Source organism: Symphalangus syndactylus, chromosome 5 (genome assembly GCF_028878055.3).
Source record: "Symphalangus syndactylus isolate Jambi chromosome 5, NHGRI_mSymSyn1-v2.1_pri, whole genome shotgun sequence".
In the NCBI taxonomy this organism is placed as follows: domain Eukaryota; kingdom Metazoa; phylum Chordata; class Mammalia; order Primates; family Hylobatidae; genus Symphalangus; species Symphalangus syndactylus.
Genome location: NC_072427.2, coordinates 88,868,422 through 88,886,617, shown reverse-complemented (window position 1 = coordinate 88,886,617; position 18,196 = coordinate 88,868,422). Strand labels below are relative to the sequence as shown.

Here is an 18,196-nt window from a genome sequence, read left to right as displayed (position 1 = left end):
GTTGGCAACCCACAGCATTGGAAGGGACCACAGAGAGTCCAAAACAAAACACATCTTTCTCTTCTTCACCACCACCATGGGCACTTTCCTTCAGCATGTTCATTTATAGAACGTTAAGTCAGGAGCCAGTCATTTTGTCAAAGCAGCTCAAATAGGCCACCACTCTTACTTGGCAAAAATGATACAGTTTCAAAGAGTTAAATGAAGGTGGACTACTTAGAGACTTCAAAAGCTAAGATTCCAGGAGCACTGAGGTAGCAATGTGTAGAAACATAACATGGAAACAGTGTACCTTAAACTGAGCATCCTTGATTTCCCCCACGGACCTCAATTTCCAGTGACTAGCAGGCCTGAAGAGGCCAACATGGTGCCAGACTTGGCGCCCTGCCAGGGCCAAGGGGCATGTGCAATCTCCAGGGTGCTGGGAGCAGGGTCGGGGAGGATGAGGAGGAAGGCTGAGTCTCCCTCCCAGGAGCCCCACTCGATGTGCAGGTGGAGACCTGCACCAGGAGTGCTCAGGGCAAGTTCCTTTGCAATTGCTTCCCTCGCACCAAGGGCACTGTCTACATTCTCACCCCATAAGAACAAAAATGTTTCTGTTCCCCTTACAAGTGACTACCACGTCACCACCCATGAAGGGCTGGCCCCTTTATTTCTGGCCACCATCCAGGGCTGCTAAGGCTCTAAGAACCAATCAGCAAAAACCCCTTGTGGAGAGCTAGGCTGGGGACATTACCAAGTGGCCCCAGAAGGCAGCCACTGCAGGTGCCACCTGCCTGTCTCCCTTCCATGTCTCTCCTTTTTCGTCTCAAGCCGTCCAGCAGCTGAGAGGCGACAGCTCCGTGCTCATCCAAAATTGGCCCCTGGAAAGGACTCAGAAGGAAGATCTCAATGGGTCAGCCTCCACCCCTCTCCTCCACACTTGACCGCCAGTGTCCATAACCAGCCGGCCATCACCCCTTGTGGACAAGGGGTTAGGGAGAGCAGGCTGGGCAGGGGAGCCACTGCAGCCCGCACAGAATGGCAGAGAGTGCCAAAGCCAGACAAGTTCACTGTTTAATAAAAATGAAGTGACCTCTGAATCATCTCTAAGAGTAAATCACGCACGGGGAAGCAAAACCAGCCCCTTTGTTTTCTTGTAGAATGACATCAAGGACAAAGACCATGCGGATTAGCCGTTTGCCTGTTCAAATAGGAAAAAAAAAAAAAGTGTGTTATTTTCTTAAGACAAACAAAGGTGGAAAATAGTTTTTTCCTCTAGGTTCGCATGAAGCACTTAGAAACCAAATAAGCAAGCTTAATAGCACAAAGGGATCATTTTTCTCTCCAACGTGTTGGTCAGAGTCAGGCTGAGCATGGCGGGGCAGGATATCCAGGAGGAGCGGGCAGCGGATGTGGAGGCCGGTGCGAGGGGCATCTCTTCAGCAGAGTCTGGGCCTCCCCCGGCTGCTCTCCTGCCACGCAGCCCTTCCCTCCCCGCACAGCCACGCGGACCCACCTGCAGCCGCCAAACACATCCGGCTCATTTGCTAGCTCCATCCTGGCGCGAGTCCACCCCTCAGCCTGGCTGACCGTCCCAGCCCTGCCAGCTTCCCTCCTGCCCTGCCTCCCCCTGGGGTCATCTGTTTCCAGCACTGGGCCTTGTGCCAGGCGAGGTCCAGCTGGGCCCCATGGTCATGGGAAGGCCCTGAGTCCCGCATGTCATTTGAAGGTGATACAGGTCGGGCCTTAGCGGGAAATGCCCCCTGGTTCTGCTGCTCCTTCAACAGACTGGGCATCTGGGAGACTCGAGAGAAGACAGAATAGAGTGCTTTCTTCCGCTAGCAGCCCAGCCCCAGAAAGCACAGAAATCTGAGAAAACTATAGGTCTGAGGTCCTGGAGATGAGAAGATCTGGTTCTCACCCCCTATCCGGTCAACGCCCAAAGCCAGGGCTCTGCTAAGCAGAGACGTCCATGAGGCTCACAGGGAACCCCTGAGACCTTCCCTCGTGCTTGAGTCTGGGGCATCAGAGGACCCCGGCTGCTCCTGCACTTCCTAACCCTGCGGGCTGCCCAGGGGCCACTCAATAGCCCCAGAAAAGGATGGGCACAGTCAGCTCTTCCCTCTGCTCTCTATAAGTCAAAAGTTTCATGTGAGGCCGGGCACCGTGGTTCACGCTTGTAATCCCAGCACTTTGGGAGGCTGAGGTGGGTGGATGCCCTGAGGTCAGGGCTTTGAGACCAGCCTGGCCAACATGGAGAAACCCCATCTCTACTAAAAATACAAAAAGTAGCCGGGCGCGGTGGCGCATGCCTGTAATCCCAGCTACTTGGGAGGCTGAGGCAGGAGAATCGCTTGAACCCGGGAGGCAAATGTTGCAGTGGGCCGAGATCGTGCCACTGCACTCCAGCCTGGGCGACAGAGTGAGACTCCATCTCAAAAAAGAAGAAAAAAAGGTTTGATGTGAAGTGGCCTGGGTGGAACAACTGAGTCAGCTGAGCCAGAACTAAGTGTGGTCAGCAGAGCACCAAGGAATTTCACACAAGCCGAGCCCCAGCGCTTTTCATCCAAGCACCAGGGGAAATATGCAAGTGAAGCCAGTGAGAGGCAATGGGCAATGGGTGGACACCAGGTGGATGGGGCTGTGGCTGGAGGAAGCAGGGTTTGCTTCATGTTGACCAGTGGTCAGCAGTGAGCTTCCAGCAGCAGAACCACGCTTAACAGATGTCTGGCTTTGGCTCGAGGAATCAGAGAACACGGTCAGAAGGAGGACAGGATAGTTACCCTCATTTGGCGATAAATCCAGTCCGTGAATACCGTCACATTCCCGTACACTCCTGGTCTGTAAGCTTTGGCACAGCCAGAACCCCAGCTTGTATCCCCGATCAGCCACCAGACATTGTCTTTCGAAGTGACCAGAGGCCCTCCACTGTCACCCTGTGGGACACAGCAAGGTACAGAGAGCAGAAAATCAAGTCACAATCTGCCAAACACCACTGACCGGGCCTAGAGGAGGTGGCGGCAGGGGGGTTGGGTGTCGCAGTGTGAGTTACAAGTGACTGTGTGGGCTTCGAATCTCCACCATCAAGGGGTGATGGTAACAGAGATGCAACCCCCAAAGAGACAGCCCCCATCCTGAATTTAATCTGTTCAAGCTAACAGTTACTAAATAAATTGCCATTCATAATTTAAAATAGTCTAAATACTTGTTTCTGTTCCACTGGCACTTTTACCAAATATCAGTTTTTCAGAGGCCGTGTGTGATTTGTTGATTGTACTTCTGCCACCAGAAGCATTCGCACTGTTTGTGACCATCACTTCCCATGACTGCCCCGAGCCGGCTCCGTGTCACTGAGGAGGCTCTGCTGACCCCAAGAATGCCCTCTCTCTCACGGGGGGTTCAGTAGGATCTGGTAAGGGCCAAAGGTAGAATAAAAGTGTTGAATTACCTGGCAAGAATCGACGGTCCCCTGCAGGAAGCCGGCACAGATCATGGCTGGTGTGATCAGATTGTCATAGACATATCTGCTGTTGCATCTCTGCGTCTCAATGAGACGCACCATGGCAGCGTTCAGCACGTCTGAGGTCTTCCCTAAGGACAGGGAGACTTGTTGAGCTCCCAGTGTTGCCAGCAGCTCTCGCAGAGAGAGCACGCTTCGCTCCCTGAGACCTCCACACACACTACACAGATGGTCACAGCCCTGTTCTCCAGCCCTGCCCCAGTCAGCTCATCCCAGCACCAAGCCCTCTACTTGGGAAACCTGGATTCTCCTTATAACTGGCAGTGCCTGTGCTGAATGCAGCTCTGGAGTTCAGCTTCAGGGAAAGAGCTTCCCAGCTCTGAAACTATAGGGCTCTATCAGTGCCATGGAATCCCTGTCTTATTCACCCAGTGGCTTGGTTCTGCTGAACCAATTTCCCACTCCTCACTGAACCCTACCCAGGACACACAGGCTCCTGTTTCCCTTCTGGCATAAACGCACGCTTCTGGAGCACACACGACCCTCCTAGGCCTCCCGTTTCTCGGCTCCCCTGCACATTAGAGCTTCTCAAGACAGGGCCTGCACTTGCTGTCTCTGCATTTGCCACTCTCGCTTTGCTGCCTCCCCTCGGGTATCTTCTGGGCACTGTGGGCTTAATGTGCAAAACCAGAACCCTCCATCACACCTTCTCCCACCCCAAATTCTCACCAACCAATATTTCCTGGCTTGAAAAATGGGACCACCTGCCACCCTGGGGCTTCAGTCACAGAGTGGAAAGCCATCGTCCCTGACTTCTCACTCCCTCTCCCACAGACATGCAACCCATCAGTAAGTCTGGTGGCTCTAGCCCAAATGTACCCTCATCTCTCCACATCCACGCCCGCACTCTGCTGTGAGCTGCCTTCCCGTCTCAGGGAACCACAGCAATGGACTCGTCACCATCATCCTCGTCTCCATCCATTCATCCCCACTCCCCACACAGCTGCCAGGTCATGGCACTCCCCGGCTCATGATCTCCCTACCTCGAGCAGATGAGAAGCTGATGTCTTCATCATAATCCACAAGGACCTATGCAATCTGGTCCCAGCCCACCTCCCTGGCTCCTTGACCGCATCTTAAGATATATGCGCTAGCCTTTTTGAGGTGTACACATTTCTGCCATTTGAGTCTCAGCTCAAATACCACCTCTTCCGAGAAGCCTTTCCTGGCCACCCTGTCAAAGTAGCTGGGACCTTGCAATCCCCACCCTCAGATATTTGGAATCAGTTGTTTGTCTCCCATCTGTCTGACCACACCTGCCCCACCCCCACCACCCAAATCCGCAAGAGAGGTAAAGCTCCTGACAGCAGAGACGTTTGTCTTACTCTGTTCACTTCTGCATTCCCGGCACTCAAGTAGCACCCAGCCTGATATAGGTGCAGGTGCGCACAAGTATTTGTTGATATTCCCTTCATCTTGGATTCCATGAGGTCTTTTGCCCAGCCTGTGGCTCCACTGTAGTAAGTTTCTGCTGATGAGGAGCCAGGATGCCCCCCACTACCTTCCCTGACGCTCCCCACAAATCACCCAACCTTTGTACTTTTCCCCTTGTTTGAAAGGATTTGTTGTCTGTATGGCCCAGATGCTTTTGAGAAGGATGTAAACAATATGTAAAATGAACCTTTCTGCCTGCCACTAAGCACTTCCAACCCTCCATAAAAATGAAGCAGCCAGGCTCCCTTCATTTGAAAGACTGTCAGAGAGAAATGCAGATTGCAACTGAAGGGGGAGGAGAGAGCCTCTCTCTGCGGTTATCAGGGCAGAGGACAGGCTTAGATGTGGCCACCACTGGTCCAGGACGCCCATCCTCACCAAGCCCCCTGTCACTCAGCCATGCAGGCCTTGGTGGGATCTCCAGGGCAGCTTTAAACTCACAATGAGTGCAACACAGGAGATCCTGCACCTCTAAACTCGTGTGGCCCAGATACTTCAAAAGCCATTCCACATGCTGCTCTGTGTGATCATAATAAGAACACGGTGTATTAGGTAGGCTGGGCAGGCTTTCCCCACTTAGCAGATGGAGAAACTGAGGCACAAGGACTGGGGGAATCAACCAAAGTCATCCAATCATTGAGTAGTAGAACTGGATTAAAACTTGGACCTCCCACTTCCGAACCCAATGCTCCATCTGTGGGCCCTGCAGTCCTGCGTGCCAAGGAGCCTCACCTTTCTCCTCGGTGGCCCCCCACCCGGAAATCCAGCAGTGCTGTTCTGGCTCCAGCATCAGGCCTGGGTTGGGCAGACACACTGGTTTCACAAAGTCTGTTTCAAGAAGAGAAAACACAGTAAGCCAGGCTGTTATCACCCAAGGTCTCGGGCTACATCTCCACCTGGCCTTCCCACATGCAGGCCACTGGGCCTGGCACCCCGGCCACCCTGCCCAGAGGACCCTGCATCCCAACAAGTCCCACATTCTCACTTTCTCCCCCTGCCAGACCCCTCCTTCTGGCAGGCAAGAAGTTATGCTACTTATAAGTAGAATTATTTGCTAGCTCTGCTTATAAAAGGAATTATTTGCTGGCTCTGCTTCTAAAATTACATATCTCCAGGTGACCAAGATGGGAAAGACACACAGGAGGCAATAGCCAAAAAGCCGATGGAATCAATGGAGTCAGCTTTCGCCCCAGAGGCACCACGCCGTTGCTCATGCGTTCACTCTTCTGTACGTGAACCATTTCCCAATGTGAATACAGACATGTTGTAGGGAGGGCTGAGGTTTTGCTTCTTCTGTATCCACATGGGGCTAGAACATTCCAGACCCTTGGATGGACCAGAGTGGGACCAAATAAGAGGCTAAGTGAAAGCATGTTTGTCCTGAATTAAGTAACTTGGTTTTAGAATGCATCTTTAAAAATCAAGGATCTTTACACATTTTAGGCCAGTAGTTCTCAACTGGAAGTGACTTTGCCTCAAAGGGGATGTTTGGCAATGTCGGCAAACAGACAACATTGGTTGTCACAGCTTGGTAGCTACTGGCCTCCAGTGGGTAGAGGCTGGGGACACTGCTAAACATCCTACAAGACACAAGAGAGCCCTACAACAGAGAACCACTCCAGATGTCAAGAGTGCTGCAGTGGGAAAGCCCTGTTCTAGCCTTTTCCATCCCTGGCTTGAATCACCACCACTCAGTACAGTACAGAACAGACGTGGCGGCTGCTGCCTCCCCCAAAATGCGGCAGGTGCTCTTAGCCTCTGTGAGCCTCTCCCATTGGCCACCCGCTGCACACCACCCTCGCTCAACGCAAATTCCTCCCTTCCATTTGGCATAGCACAAGTGTCATTTCCAATCAACATCTCCTTAAGATTCTGCCAACTTGCTTGCCAAGCCTGAGCCACGCGTACCATTGAAAGTCAGAGGCGTCTGCAGCTTCATCAGCGCAATGTCATTGTTCTTGGTCTTGGAGTCATAATTTGGATGAGAAATCACTTTTTCTACTTGGTGTGCGCTTTCATAGAACATGAAAGATTGTCTCAAAATCCCCGCAAACGCCGTCCAATGCCATGGATTGTTAAGAGGTCTGGGAAAGAAGAAAGACTCAGTATCTAAGAGTCGTAAACACAGAGCTCTTCTCAGTGGATGAACTTCCAACATCAGAAGCTGGAGGCAAGACACCCAGAGGCGGGATGGTTCACCAGAAACCACACAGGGAGATCGTGGAAGAGGGGCTCGGCCTCCCCTTCTCCCTCACACTCCCCCCACCCCGACTCCCTGCCTCAGCACCCCACATCGTCCCTCTTTCTGGCTCTTGCATCACCTTCAAGGAATCTGCAGCACCCACAACGGGCCGACATCCCTCCCTGGGGTTTCAAGGCCATTTCTAGCAGGACTGGCCGTTATTTTCCTTTGTACGCCAAAGCATTTCCTGGCACATGGTAGGTGCTTAATAAATAGATACTGATGAACAGACTTGAAGTCCAATATCAATCAAACCATTTCCTTTATCCAAGAGTTTCCCTCTTAAGAGAATCCCAGCTCCTAGTGGGCCCAGAGCACCCAGGGCAGTGAAGAGGGGGAGAGAAGGGAGCACACTTGGGTAACAGCCCTTGCTTCCTTGACCTTCATAACAGCCCGAGAGGAGAAGGGCATGCCCATCTTATAGTTGTACATGCCATGGATCAGAGACGTTGAGTGAATCGTCTAAGGCCACGCAGCCAGAGAGGGCTGGGCCAAGAGTCAGACCCAGCTCAGCCTCTCTCTAAGGCAGAAAAATACATCTGCCAAGTGAGGCCTCCTCCAAAGCAGCATGTGATCAAAAGCACTATGTGTTTAAGGAAAAGGGGAGGGGGTGCTAGCTTCCATAAATGCTAACACTGTCACAGCTAGCCTCACCCCTACCTAACCCTCTGGATGAGCAATGCTGTGGCCAAGAACACTTAACCCCAGGGACCTTCCAGCAGGGCAGTCTGAAGTCTGTCTGAGTGTGCCCTCTCCTGGGACTAGCATCCCAGAGACAGGGTACCTTAGGGGGCAGGGACTTTGCTCAAGGGCAGGACAGAGCTCAGAGGACAGTGACTGGAAGGAACGCTGGTCATGGTGACATCGTGGAGAATGTTCCACCTGCACCCTGTGCCCCTCGTGCAGGCGACACTCAGTGCATACAGCCATATGCTGCCTGGCATGAGCGCACTTGGTGCCTCACAACCCTAGGAAGCAGGTGCAATACTCTCCCCATTTAAACACAAGGATGCCGGGGCTGCAAGGGTTGTGACCTGCTCAAGGTCACAGGGTGGCTGTAGGCCAGCCCGGAGCCCCCACCCGGCCCGCGCCGCCCCGGCATACTTCTCCACGCAGTGGGCGGCTGTCACGATCCACTCGGGGGTGATGATGGAGCCTCCACACACATGGACGTTCTGGACATGCAGGCTGACCTGCCAGGGCCAGGCCCCCAGGCGCGCGCTCCCGCCGCCCACGATCCTGCTCTGGCGGCTTGAGTTCAAGTTGACCCCGCAGGCTGAGGACAACAAACAGGAGGCCAGTGGGGTGAGACCAGCAGAAGCTGCCCAGCCACCCAGCGCCCTCCCCTCCCAAGGGTCTCCCAGGCTGCAAGGACAGGGCAGGGGCACCACTGCTGGGGATGGACTCAGGGGGCTCCTGGGGGTCTCGGGGAAGGGAGGACGCCCCTCCAGCCCACCCAGACCCAGGAAGCACCACTTCCCTGAACACTCCTGTGATCCCATGGGGTCTCCCAGGACCCAGGTGGGGGTGTTCTTGACAACGAGGCCCTGGGGACTCCTTGAGTCTTGGAGGAACTGACACCACTCAGGGACCCCAGATTCTCACACAAAGAAAAGGAAGATGGGAGGGGCAGGGCTGGAAGTGAGTGAGGGGGTGAGGAGATGAGGAGGTGAGTGAGAGGGTAAAGGGGTGAGTGAGTGAGGGGGTGAGTGAATGGGTGAATGAGAGGTTGAGGGGGTGAGTAGGGGGTGAGTGAGGGGGTGAGGGGGTGAGTATGGGGTGAGTAGGGGGTGGGTGAGGGGGTGAGTAGGGGGTGAGTGAGGGGGTGAGGGGGTGAGTAGGGGGTGAGTGAGGGGGTGAGGGGTGAGTGAGGCCTGCTGCCTTCCCTGCTTCCTGTGTGTGAGCGTCTTCTCCACCAGGAGGTGAGTGCATGGGCAGAGGGCAGGATGGGTGCCACGCGCCCTTGGGGCTGTGCTGGACCCCCACTCAGGACCTAAAGAAGACCTGAGCCAGCCCTGCCGGGATGTGACCATGTCAGCGCCTTCCACCTCTTCAAATGAAAAGCTGAGCTCAGGACCAGGGCCCCACGATAGCACTGGGCCATCCCGGAGGAGAGGGACAGTGGCTTCCACATTTGCAAACAGTTTGGAAATTGTAAGCACTCCAAACACAGAGATGGGGACACCCAAGTCTAAGCCACCGTCCAAACTTCAGGAGAGAAGAGGCAAGAGCGCTGTTGTTCTCCAGGCTTGTCCCTCCTCCCGGGTCCCACTGGCTGATGAGTGCCTGGTGACCACACCGTGGTGCTGGACCACAGCCCTGCAGATGCTCCAAGTCCACGTTAGGTGGCTGCCAGGGCTCACTAACGCCACCCCCCTTTGCTTTCTGGAGAAAGAGACCTGCCGGACCTCCAGCTCCTGGGTGGCATAAAGCATAGGGCTTTGTCAGCTTCCTGAGCCTGCCTGATCTCAGGGGGTGTCCCTTGGACCTAAGGCTGAAGGTGTCTACAGACCACGGAAATCGAAACCAGGACTCCTTGGAAAGAGCGAGAGGCCACTGGGCACATCCCAACCCGTGACCCCACCTTCTTCCTTCCCACGCCCCCAGAGACACAGGGAGTAATGTTCTGAAAGCAGAGAGCTTTTCCTAGCTAGAAGTATCAAAAGGGGGACTCCAGATGAACTTACCTATACAGCGTAAAGAAACCACTGCTTTTGAAGAACAGGCATCACTACAAAAAGAACAGGGGAAATTCTGGTCACGACAGTGAGGAGTCACCTGCCTCTCACACGCTTAGAAATCAGTCGTTTCTTCCGATGTTCCCTCTCCTGTCTTCTGAGACATAGAAGGGTCTGCTACTTACAACTCCAGTAAGGTAAGTAAATCCATATAGGGACAGTGGCAAAGACCAGACACTGAGCCAAGGCACGCGGCTCACATCCCCATGGTGTGACCTTGGGCAAGTTACCTAACCTCTCTTAAAACTGTACCAGCTCCTAGGGTGGTTGTGAGGGTAGGCATACAATAACGCTAGCTTTTCTTTTTCCTCTTGGAATTTAAAATCATCTTCTAATTTTGTAAGGAAGCCGTTTGGAAACCTCTGGGCTCCTATGACTGCTTTACATCTGTAGTGTTGAAAGCAATATAACCAATAATTTCCCTAGGATTAGAAGAAACGTAAGAGTTACTCATTTGGGAGTCAAACATCCCAGGTTATGGATGAAGAGAAAGTAATTGACGCATTTTGTCCTGCAGTGAATCTCCCAGGCTATGCTGAGAAGGAAAGACGCAGCCCCTGGCATGCAGAGCTGGCCCGCCCTGACAGCTGGGCCATGTGCTCTGCAGAACCTGAATCATTTCACTGAATATCAATATTGGACTAGGCCCCTCCATGCCCGAGATGGGGCAAGACACAAGGAGCCTCCTCTGAAATGATGTCTGAACAGACAGAACAGGAACCTTGTGGTCGCAACCACAAAATCACGACCTGATGTCTCCTCCTGTCCTGGCTAACTTGAGCGACGGACATTTCTTTACCAATCATAGCTTTAGCCTAGCCTCATTCCAACCTCCTCCTAGAAAAAAAATAATAAACAGCCTCACAGAATTACCCCTGCTTCCTGACAGCATCCAATCCAGGGCAAATCTCTGCTTCCTCCAACCACCCCCAAACCACCTTGCAGGAGCCCAGGCCCTACAATAATAGGTCCTTCCTGACACCCTCTTACTGAGGCACACCCCCCAGGTTCCCAGTGGCTACAGGTGCATTCCAGGTGGACTCTGGCTCTGGGGCACTGACACGGCCAAGCAAAGACATGTCCCCTTTAAGAGAAGACATTTCCTAAGAATCCTAAGGTCGGTAGGGATAGCCCTGTGTGGTCACAGCGCCAGGGCACATGTGGTTATTCACAGAAGCCCGACAGAAAACAAGCCAAGAACTCAGGCATCAAAGGGCAACTGCTGCACAGAAAGAGGAAAAGAAGTGCGCTTCCCCCTACCGTCACCACCGAGACAGAATAGAGCCTACCAGACAATGGCCTTCTCTTCTTTCTTCCAAGCCCTCCAGCCTCCTTGTGAGTTCCCAAGGCTCTTGCCAAGGGAGGGCAGCACCTCCTCCCCTACCCCCACCCCGCCCGGCTGGACTTGGCTCCCCGATTCCGTGTGTAACCCAGGAAGACAAAGAACCACTCAGCATCTACAAAGCGCCCAGGCAGCTGTGTTTAGCTTCTCCACAGGGACAAACCGCAGCCCTGCTGTTTTGATGGGTGCACCTGGCCGTGTACAGCCCTCCCCACTGGGCTTGCCCTGCCACATTCCCCAGGACAGCAGGCTGCGGTGGAAGTCAGGCCCCCAGACACCTCCGCCAGCGGCCACCAGGAATGCAAACCTGCCCCAGGCTCCCGCTCAGAGGAAAGGTGGCGAGGGGTGATTAGTTCATCCTCCCCCGAAATGCAGCACCTGGCACCTGGCGGGCAGAGAGGTGATGCCTAGACACCAGGCATAAGCCCTGGGGACCTGGGAGGCAAGGAGAGCTCATGAGCAAAGGACACTGTGTATCTTTCACATCAGAAAACACTCACATAACAGCAACAATCATAGCAAGTCTGCAAACATCCTAAATATGTGCAAAGCAAAAGGAATAGCCCAAGTCCATCCCCTCTTCCGCCCTCCCAGCCAGGTCAGCCACTCATCACGTGACCTGTGGCTTGTGCCCACTTCTACCCCCTGGACACACCATGACTCATTCCCAGGCCGCCAGAATGCTGCCCATCCCTCACAGAGCACCCTCTGGCACTGCTGCCCCAAGGTTGGGGCTAAGGGGACCAGCCAGCCCAGCTGCCTGGAATGGAGCAGGACTTTCCTTGCTCAAGCCAGTGAAGTCCCTGGCAAACTGGGATGAGCCGGTCACCCCGGCTGGGACACTGAGATATTATCTTGGATTCCTAGAACCGTGCCCTGACAAAATAGGTACATCTCTAAATGTCTGAAGAGGAAAGAAAACTAAATAGAGTTGAATGTCAATGTTGCAGTGTGAGACGCTACCAACAAGGGCAGACGGTAGAGGCTGAAAATGAAATAGCAGAGAAACCTCAGCCACTTCCTATGAATAAACCAAGGGCTGCTTAGAGTAACCAGGCCTGGTCAGACTCTAATCTCCTCCCAATGCAAAACCCATCCAGACCGAGTACTGCAGCTCAGAGAAATCAGACTCAGGACAGCGATTCCCCGTGGTGTCTCCTAGTTGATTTCATTCCAAAATTTTTCAAAGAAGAAATTGCTGCATACCTGTGGTACAGTTTTTTATAGATATCGACATTGCGGGCACTTGTGTTCAGTTTCATAAAGCTGGTGGCTCCGCTGTCATCCACTATTCCTTGGCTAGAGTAAAAACTATTCCTAAAAAAGACAGAAAACCTTATTTATGATAATGGTTAAGGCATAAGCAAATACAAATCCTATGCTATGTCATAATACCTCTCATATGACGTTCAGAATAAGAGGGAAAAACCTTAGCATTTAGGAAAAAAAATCACACGTTCTAACCAAGTGCTATAATATTGTAACGAGTTTTCGTTTCAATAACCCTAAAGTGTCAGATAAAATTTCTTCATTGGTCATGTTTCTTATCCAGGTTAGGATCAAGAAACTATGAGAAGGACATAGGATTGCATAATCATACATACTTTTAATCTAATAAAAGGTACAGATGTTAAAATGGCCCCGGTTATCAATTCCACCAGGTTCCTGGACTGCGATGGGGGCTTTGCTGTGTAATTCACCCCTGCTGTTTAGGGATGTCATAGTGACTAGCTAAGATGCCAATTTTCTCATCAAGTGGTCATGCATTCTGAAAACTGGCATATTGAATATCCTAAAGTTGCATATAAATCACCTGGGGGCCCTCCCATGGAAAACAAAGTGGCAGTAGCATCCTACCACCCTCTCCTCCGATGCCTGAGGGCTGCCGCGTCTCCCCAGGCAGTGCTGATAAGTGGTAACCACCCCCCCGCCCCCATTAGGAATCACTGGCAGAGGACACACACCCCCTTAAGCCTTCCCACCTTCCCTCAGAGCTACAAGCAGGAATGACATTTTTTTAAGTATAAATCTGATTGATTGATTCTCTCCCCAGCTCAAAAGCCTTCCATGGCTCCCAAAAGCAGTGAAACTGGCACAGGATTTGTCTCTGCTGCTCTCTCCAGCCCAACCCTCCTCGCCGGCTGTTCTGGCCCAACCACTACCCAGGGAGGTAAATGGACCCTGGCTGAGAGGCACCTTGGAAAAAGAGGCACCTAATGCCCTCAGCCTGCCCCTTTGACCAGATGACCACAGCACTGGGCACTCCCGAGCAACAGGAGTCTATAGAGGCCAAGGAGGAGGCAGGGCAAGGTGGCAGTGAGCCGAGGTCTGTGTGCCGGGCACAGCCCTAGCAGGACAAGTCCCACCTGCTGGTTATAGGGCTCAGCTTTTGGAAGGTGACAATTGTCCCCAGCACTCATGTGCCGGTGCTTTCACAGGGAGACAGAGAGAGGGTCTTCTCGTGTTTCTGCTGTCTGTTCCCGTCACACGGTGGGTGCTGCCCCATACTCACTTATAGCCCATGTCCCTGCAGGCCGCCCGCCCATAGTTCTCGTTCCAGTCGTCTTGGCACACAGGGTGCCAGGACTTCCTCTGAGATGAGTACACCTGAAGGATGAAGTTTGGTCCGTAGAGGCGAACTGCATGAGAAGGAGGATTATCCATGAGTTTCTTTCTTTTTTTTTTTGAGAAGGAGTCTCGCTCTGTCACCTAGGCTGAAGTGCAGTGGTCTGATCTCCACTCACTGCAGCCTCCGCCTTCCAGGTTCAAGCAATTCTCCTGCCTTAGCCTCCCAAGTAGCTGGGATTACAGGCGTCCACCACCCCGTCCAGCTAATTTTTCTATTTTATTAGAGATGGGGTTTCACCATGTTGGCCAGGCTGGTCTCGAACTCCTGACCTCAGGTGATCCCCCCTGCCTCGGTCTCCCAAAGTGCCGGAATTACAGGCGTGAGCCATTGCACCCGGCCTTGTCCCAACTCGTATTGTCCTAGCTGCTACCCCCCCGCGCTCCCCGTGGCTCCGGAGGTGACAGCACAGAGTTTACTCTTCTCAAGGCACTGAGCACACACAAAGGGAGGCCACAAATCTATTCTTTTTCTGCTAAAAAGTGCTCTCTACACAAGAGAATTGAAAACAGGCATTGGGTCCAAAACTTGTACAAATGTTCACTGCAGCCCTCTTAAAACAGCCGAAAGGTGAAAACACTCCAAACACCCACCAACGGCTGGGTGAGCAGAATAGGATATGCCCAAGATACACAATCAAATACGATTCAGCCAGAAGAGGGAATGAAATTCAGACACAGGCTGCAACCTGGATGAGTGCTGAAGACCTTATGCTCAGTGAAAGGAGCCAGACATACTACATGAGCCCACTCACGTGGAATGCCGCTTATATTGCGTGAGCCCACATATTGCATGATCCCGCCCACATGGAATGCCTAGAGTAGGAAATCTATAGACACTAAGTAGATTAGTGGTGGCTTAGAAGTAGGAGGGATGGGCTGGGAGGAGGTGTATGGAGTGACAGCTCAAGGGCTTGGGGTTTCTTTATGAGCTGATGAAAATATGCTAAAATTGACTGTGGTGATAGTTGCACATATTCGTGAATATATAAAAGCCAGTGAATTATATATTTAAATTTTATGGTACATACATTACATATCAATAAGCTGTTTTATATAAAAAATTATATATCAATAAGCTATTACATATATATGTTTTATATATAAAAGCACTGAGTTATATGCTTGAATTTTATGGTACATAAATTAGATCTCAATAAGCTGTTTTTAAAAATAAATAAGATAGGCCAGGCATGGTGGCTCACACCTGTAATACCAGCACTTTGGGAGGCCAAGGCAGGCAGATCACCTGAGGTCAGGAGTTTGAGACCAGCCTGGCCAACATGGAGAAACCCCATCTCTACTAAAATGCAAAAATTAGCCAGGTGTGGTGGCACGCACCTGTAATCCCAGCTACTTGGGAGGCTGAGGCAGGGGAATTGCTTGAACCCAGGAGGTAAAGGTTGCAGTGAGCTGAGATCACACCACTCCACTCCAGCCTGGGTGACAGAGCAAAACTCTGTCTCAATAAATAAATAATAAAAGGTTTTTTTTTTAATTGCTCTTTAAGAGAGCACTTTGAGCAACAAATTGTCCAGGAGACTCTAAATCAACATTCTGCTGAAATGATCTCAGCTCTTTTATTTAAAGAAACAAAACATTATAAACACCATTGAAGTCGCTCTGTATTCCCAATCTCCTCTCCCTCCCTAGAGGTAACCACCATCCAGAGTTTTGGGGACTTTTCGCTGGGCAGGATAATACGTGGGGTGGGCATATTCACAGAACAGAATCCCATGCAGCTTAAGAGTTAAGCACAGCATCATGAACAGGAAGAAGCTTGAAAACAGCGCTGCGGGAAAGAGAGCAAGTGCTAAATGATGCGTTCAGTATCGCGTTATTCATGCAAAGCTGAAAGCATGGAAACAATGCCGTGTGGTTTGGGAGAAATATACATGGGCTTAAAGTATAAAGTGAGGACCTGGCTATGCTCTGGCCTCTCTTCTTACTTCCTATGACTCACTGGACAGTCTGGTACCTGTGGGCTTGTTCCCCCATGAAATGACTTGGGTCTGATTATTTTCTAATGCCTCTGTGGTGAGTGATTCCACATCCTACCTGTGAGGTGGTCACAGGTTACATGAATGGATAAACATTGTGCTACATCTGGACAACGGAATATTATTTGGTGCTAAAAAGAAATGAGCTATCAAGCCATGAAAAGACATGGAGGAAACTTGAATGCATATTACTAAGCGAAGGAAGCTGACAAAGTGAAGGAAGGTGTATGTGGTGAAGGCTACATACTCCATGATTCCAATGCTACAACATCCTAAAAAAGGCCAAAACTTTGGAGGCACTAAAAAGATCAGATAGCTGGGGTGAGTGGGGAGAGAGAAACAGGTGCAGCACAAGAGGTTTTAGGGCAGGAGAACTACTCTGGATGATACTATCGTTGTGGCTGTACAGCATTATGCATTTGTCAAATCCCACAGAACTATACAAGAGAAAGGGTGAAGTCCAGGACTTTAGTTCATCATAATGTATGCATCAGGTTCATCAGTGTTAATGAACGCACATCACTGATGTGGGATGTTCATAACAGGGCAACTGTGTGCTGGAGAGGAGTACAAGGAGCTCGCTGCACTGTCTGTTTCATTTTCTGTAAACCTAAAACCGTTCTAAAAAATAAAGTCTGTTCCCTTTTTAAAAAGTAACTGAAATGAAATACACTTCTTCTTCTTCTTTTTCTTTCTTTTTTTTTTTTTTTCTTGTTGCCCAGGCTGGAGTGCAATGGCACGATCTCAGCTCACTGCAACCTCCGCCTCCTGGGTTCAAGAGATTCTCCTGACTCAGCCTCCTGAGTAGCTGGGATTACAGGCGTGCACCACCACGCTGGCTAATTTTGTATTTTTAGTAGAGACGGGGTTTCTCCATGTTGGTCAGGCTGGTCTCGAACTCCTGACCTCAGGCGATCCCCGCCTCCCCCCGCCGCTGCCCCCCGCCTCGGCCTCCCAAAGTGTGGGGATTACAGGCGTGAGCCAGCACACCCGGCTCGAAATACACTTCTATGATTAAAAACAAAACTGCCACTGTGGCTCAAAGGGAGACACTTCATTCTTGGCTTATGGGTAATTTCAGGGATTTTCTTTCCCTTCCAGCTATCTGCATCCGGAAGAGACGGCAGCTGAGAAGCCTGAGAGCTGGAAAAGCTCTCAAGCTAGTCCTTTTGTTTTTTTTTAAATATTAGGATTTTTTTTCTCAGCTTTGTCAAAGTATAGTTGACAAATAAAAATTTTATATGTAGGCCCGGCGCTGTGGCTCATGCCTGTAATCTCAGCACTTTGGAAGGGCAAGGTGGGAGGATCACTTGAGCCCAGAGTTCCAGACCAGCCTGGGCAACATGGCAAGACCCCATCTCCACCAAAAAATATAAATATATATGCATTAGCCTGGCATGATGGTACATGCCTGTGGCCCCAGCTTTTCAGGAGGATGAGGGGGAAGGATGGATTGAGCCCAGGAGGTCGAGACTGCAGTGAGCCATGACTGAGCCACTGCACTCCAGACTGAGTGACAGAAGGAGACCTTGTCTCAAAGAAACACCAATTGTACATGGTTAACGTGTACAGCGTGATGACTGGATATCCGCTGTGAAATGCTCACCGTAATAAAGCTAGTGAACACGTCCACCACCTCACATAATTACCATTTTCTTTTCTCTTTTCTGTGGTGAGAATACTTAGAATCTGCCCTTTTAGCAAATTCCAGGTATAGAGTACAGCATTGTTAACTAGAGTGAACAATTTAGTTTCTTTTCTGAGATTCTGAGACTCACAGAAAGGATAGCAACAGAAGTAGAAAGTGAATTAATGTTAAAATATGCACACACACACCCTTGGGAAGAAAGCGCTACACACATTTTTTAATGTTTTCCATGGGACGGGTCGTATTCTTCAGCATCCTAAGTCGTGCATTTCAGCAAAAACAATTTCTACTCTATGAAATGGACAAATTAAAAGTGCACCCTATGCCTGTTCTGGTCTAAGAGAGAATACACACACAGCGTTATGTTTGTCTGTTTCGTTTTATATGAATAATCAATATGGAAACTGGATAAAACCAAACTGAAGCCGGTGTAGATCTGTCAGGTTACAGATCCACACACCCTCTGACCTAGCAATTCTACTCCTGGAAGGGTTTCCGACTGGTATGCTCACACACTTGGAGCAGTGTGTGTTGCAGCAAAAGGTGGAAAAAACCTTAAGGTCCACCAAGAAGAGACGGGCAATAATGGTGCATCCATGCAAAGGACCAACTGTGCCATGGTGGGAAAAAACAGGGGGCTCATTTCGCTAAGAAATGCTGTCCAG

General features: G+C 51.0%; 1 protein-coding gene across 1 annotated transcript in view; it reads right to left on the bottom strand.

Annotated features, from left to right (window-relative positions):
• Positions 1-1,042: 1,042 nt before the first annotated feature.
• TMPRSS2 (transmembrane serine protease 2) overlaps positions 1,043-18,196 on the bottom strand; it is a 40,347-nt gene continuing 23,193 nt past the window's right edge. The window contains exons 6-14 of the mRNA XM_055279750.2: positions 13,771-13,897; positions 12,465-12,575; positions 9,866-9,909; positions 8,283-8,454; positions 6,845-7,020; positions 5,669-5,764; positions 3,431-3,573; positions 2,766-2,918; positions 1,043-1,183 (exon numbers count right to left, since the gene is read on the bottom strand). Coding sequence (XP_055135725.1) covers positions 1,172-1,183; positions 2,766-2,918; positions 3,431-3,573; positions 5,669-5,764; positions 6,845-7,020; positions 8,283-8,454; positions 9,866-9,909; positions 12,465-12,575; positions 13,771-13,897 — 1,034 coding nt within the window. The 3' untranslated portion in view covers positions 1,043-1,171. The remainder of the gene's footprint in view (positions 1,184-2,765; positions 2,919-3,430; positions 3,574-5,668; positions 5,765-6,844; positions 7,021-8,282; positions 8,455-9,865; positions 9,910-12,464; positions 12,576-13,770; positions 13,898-18,196) is intronic.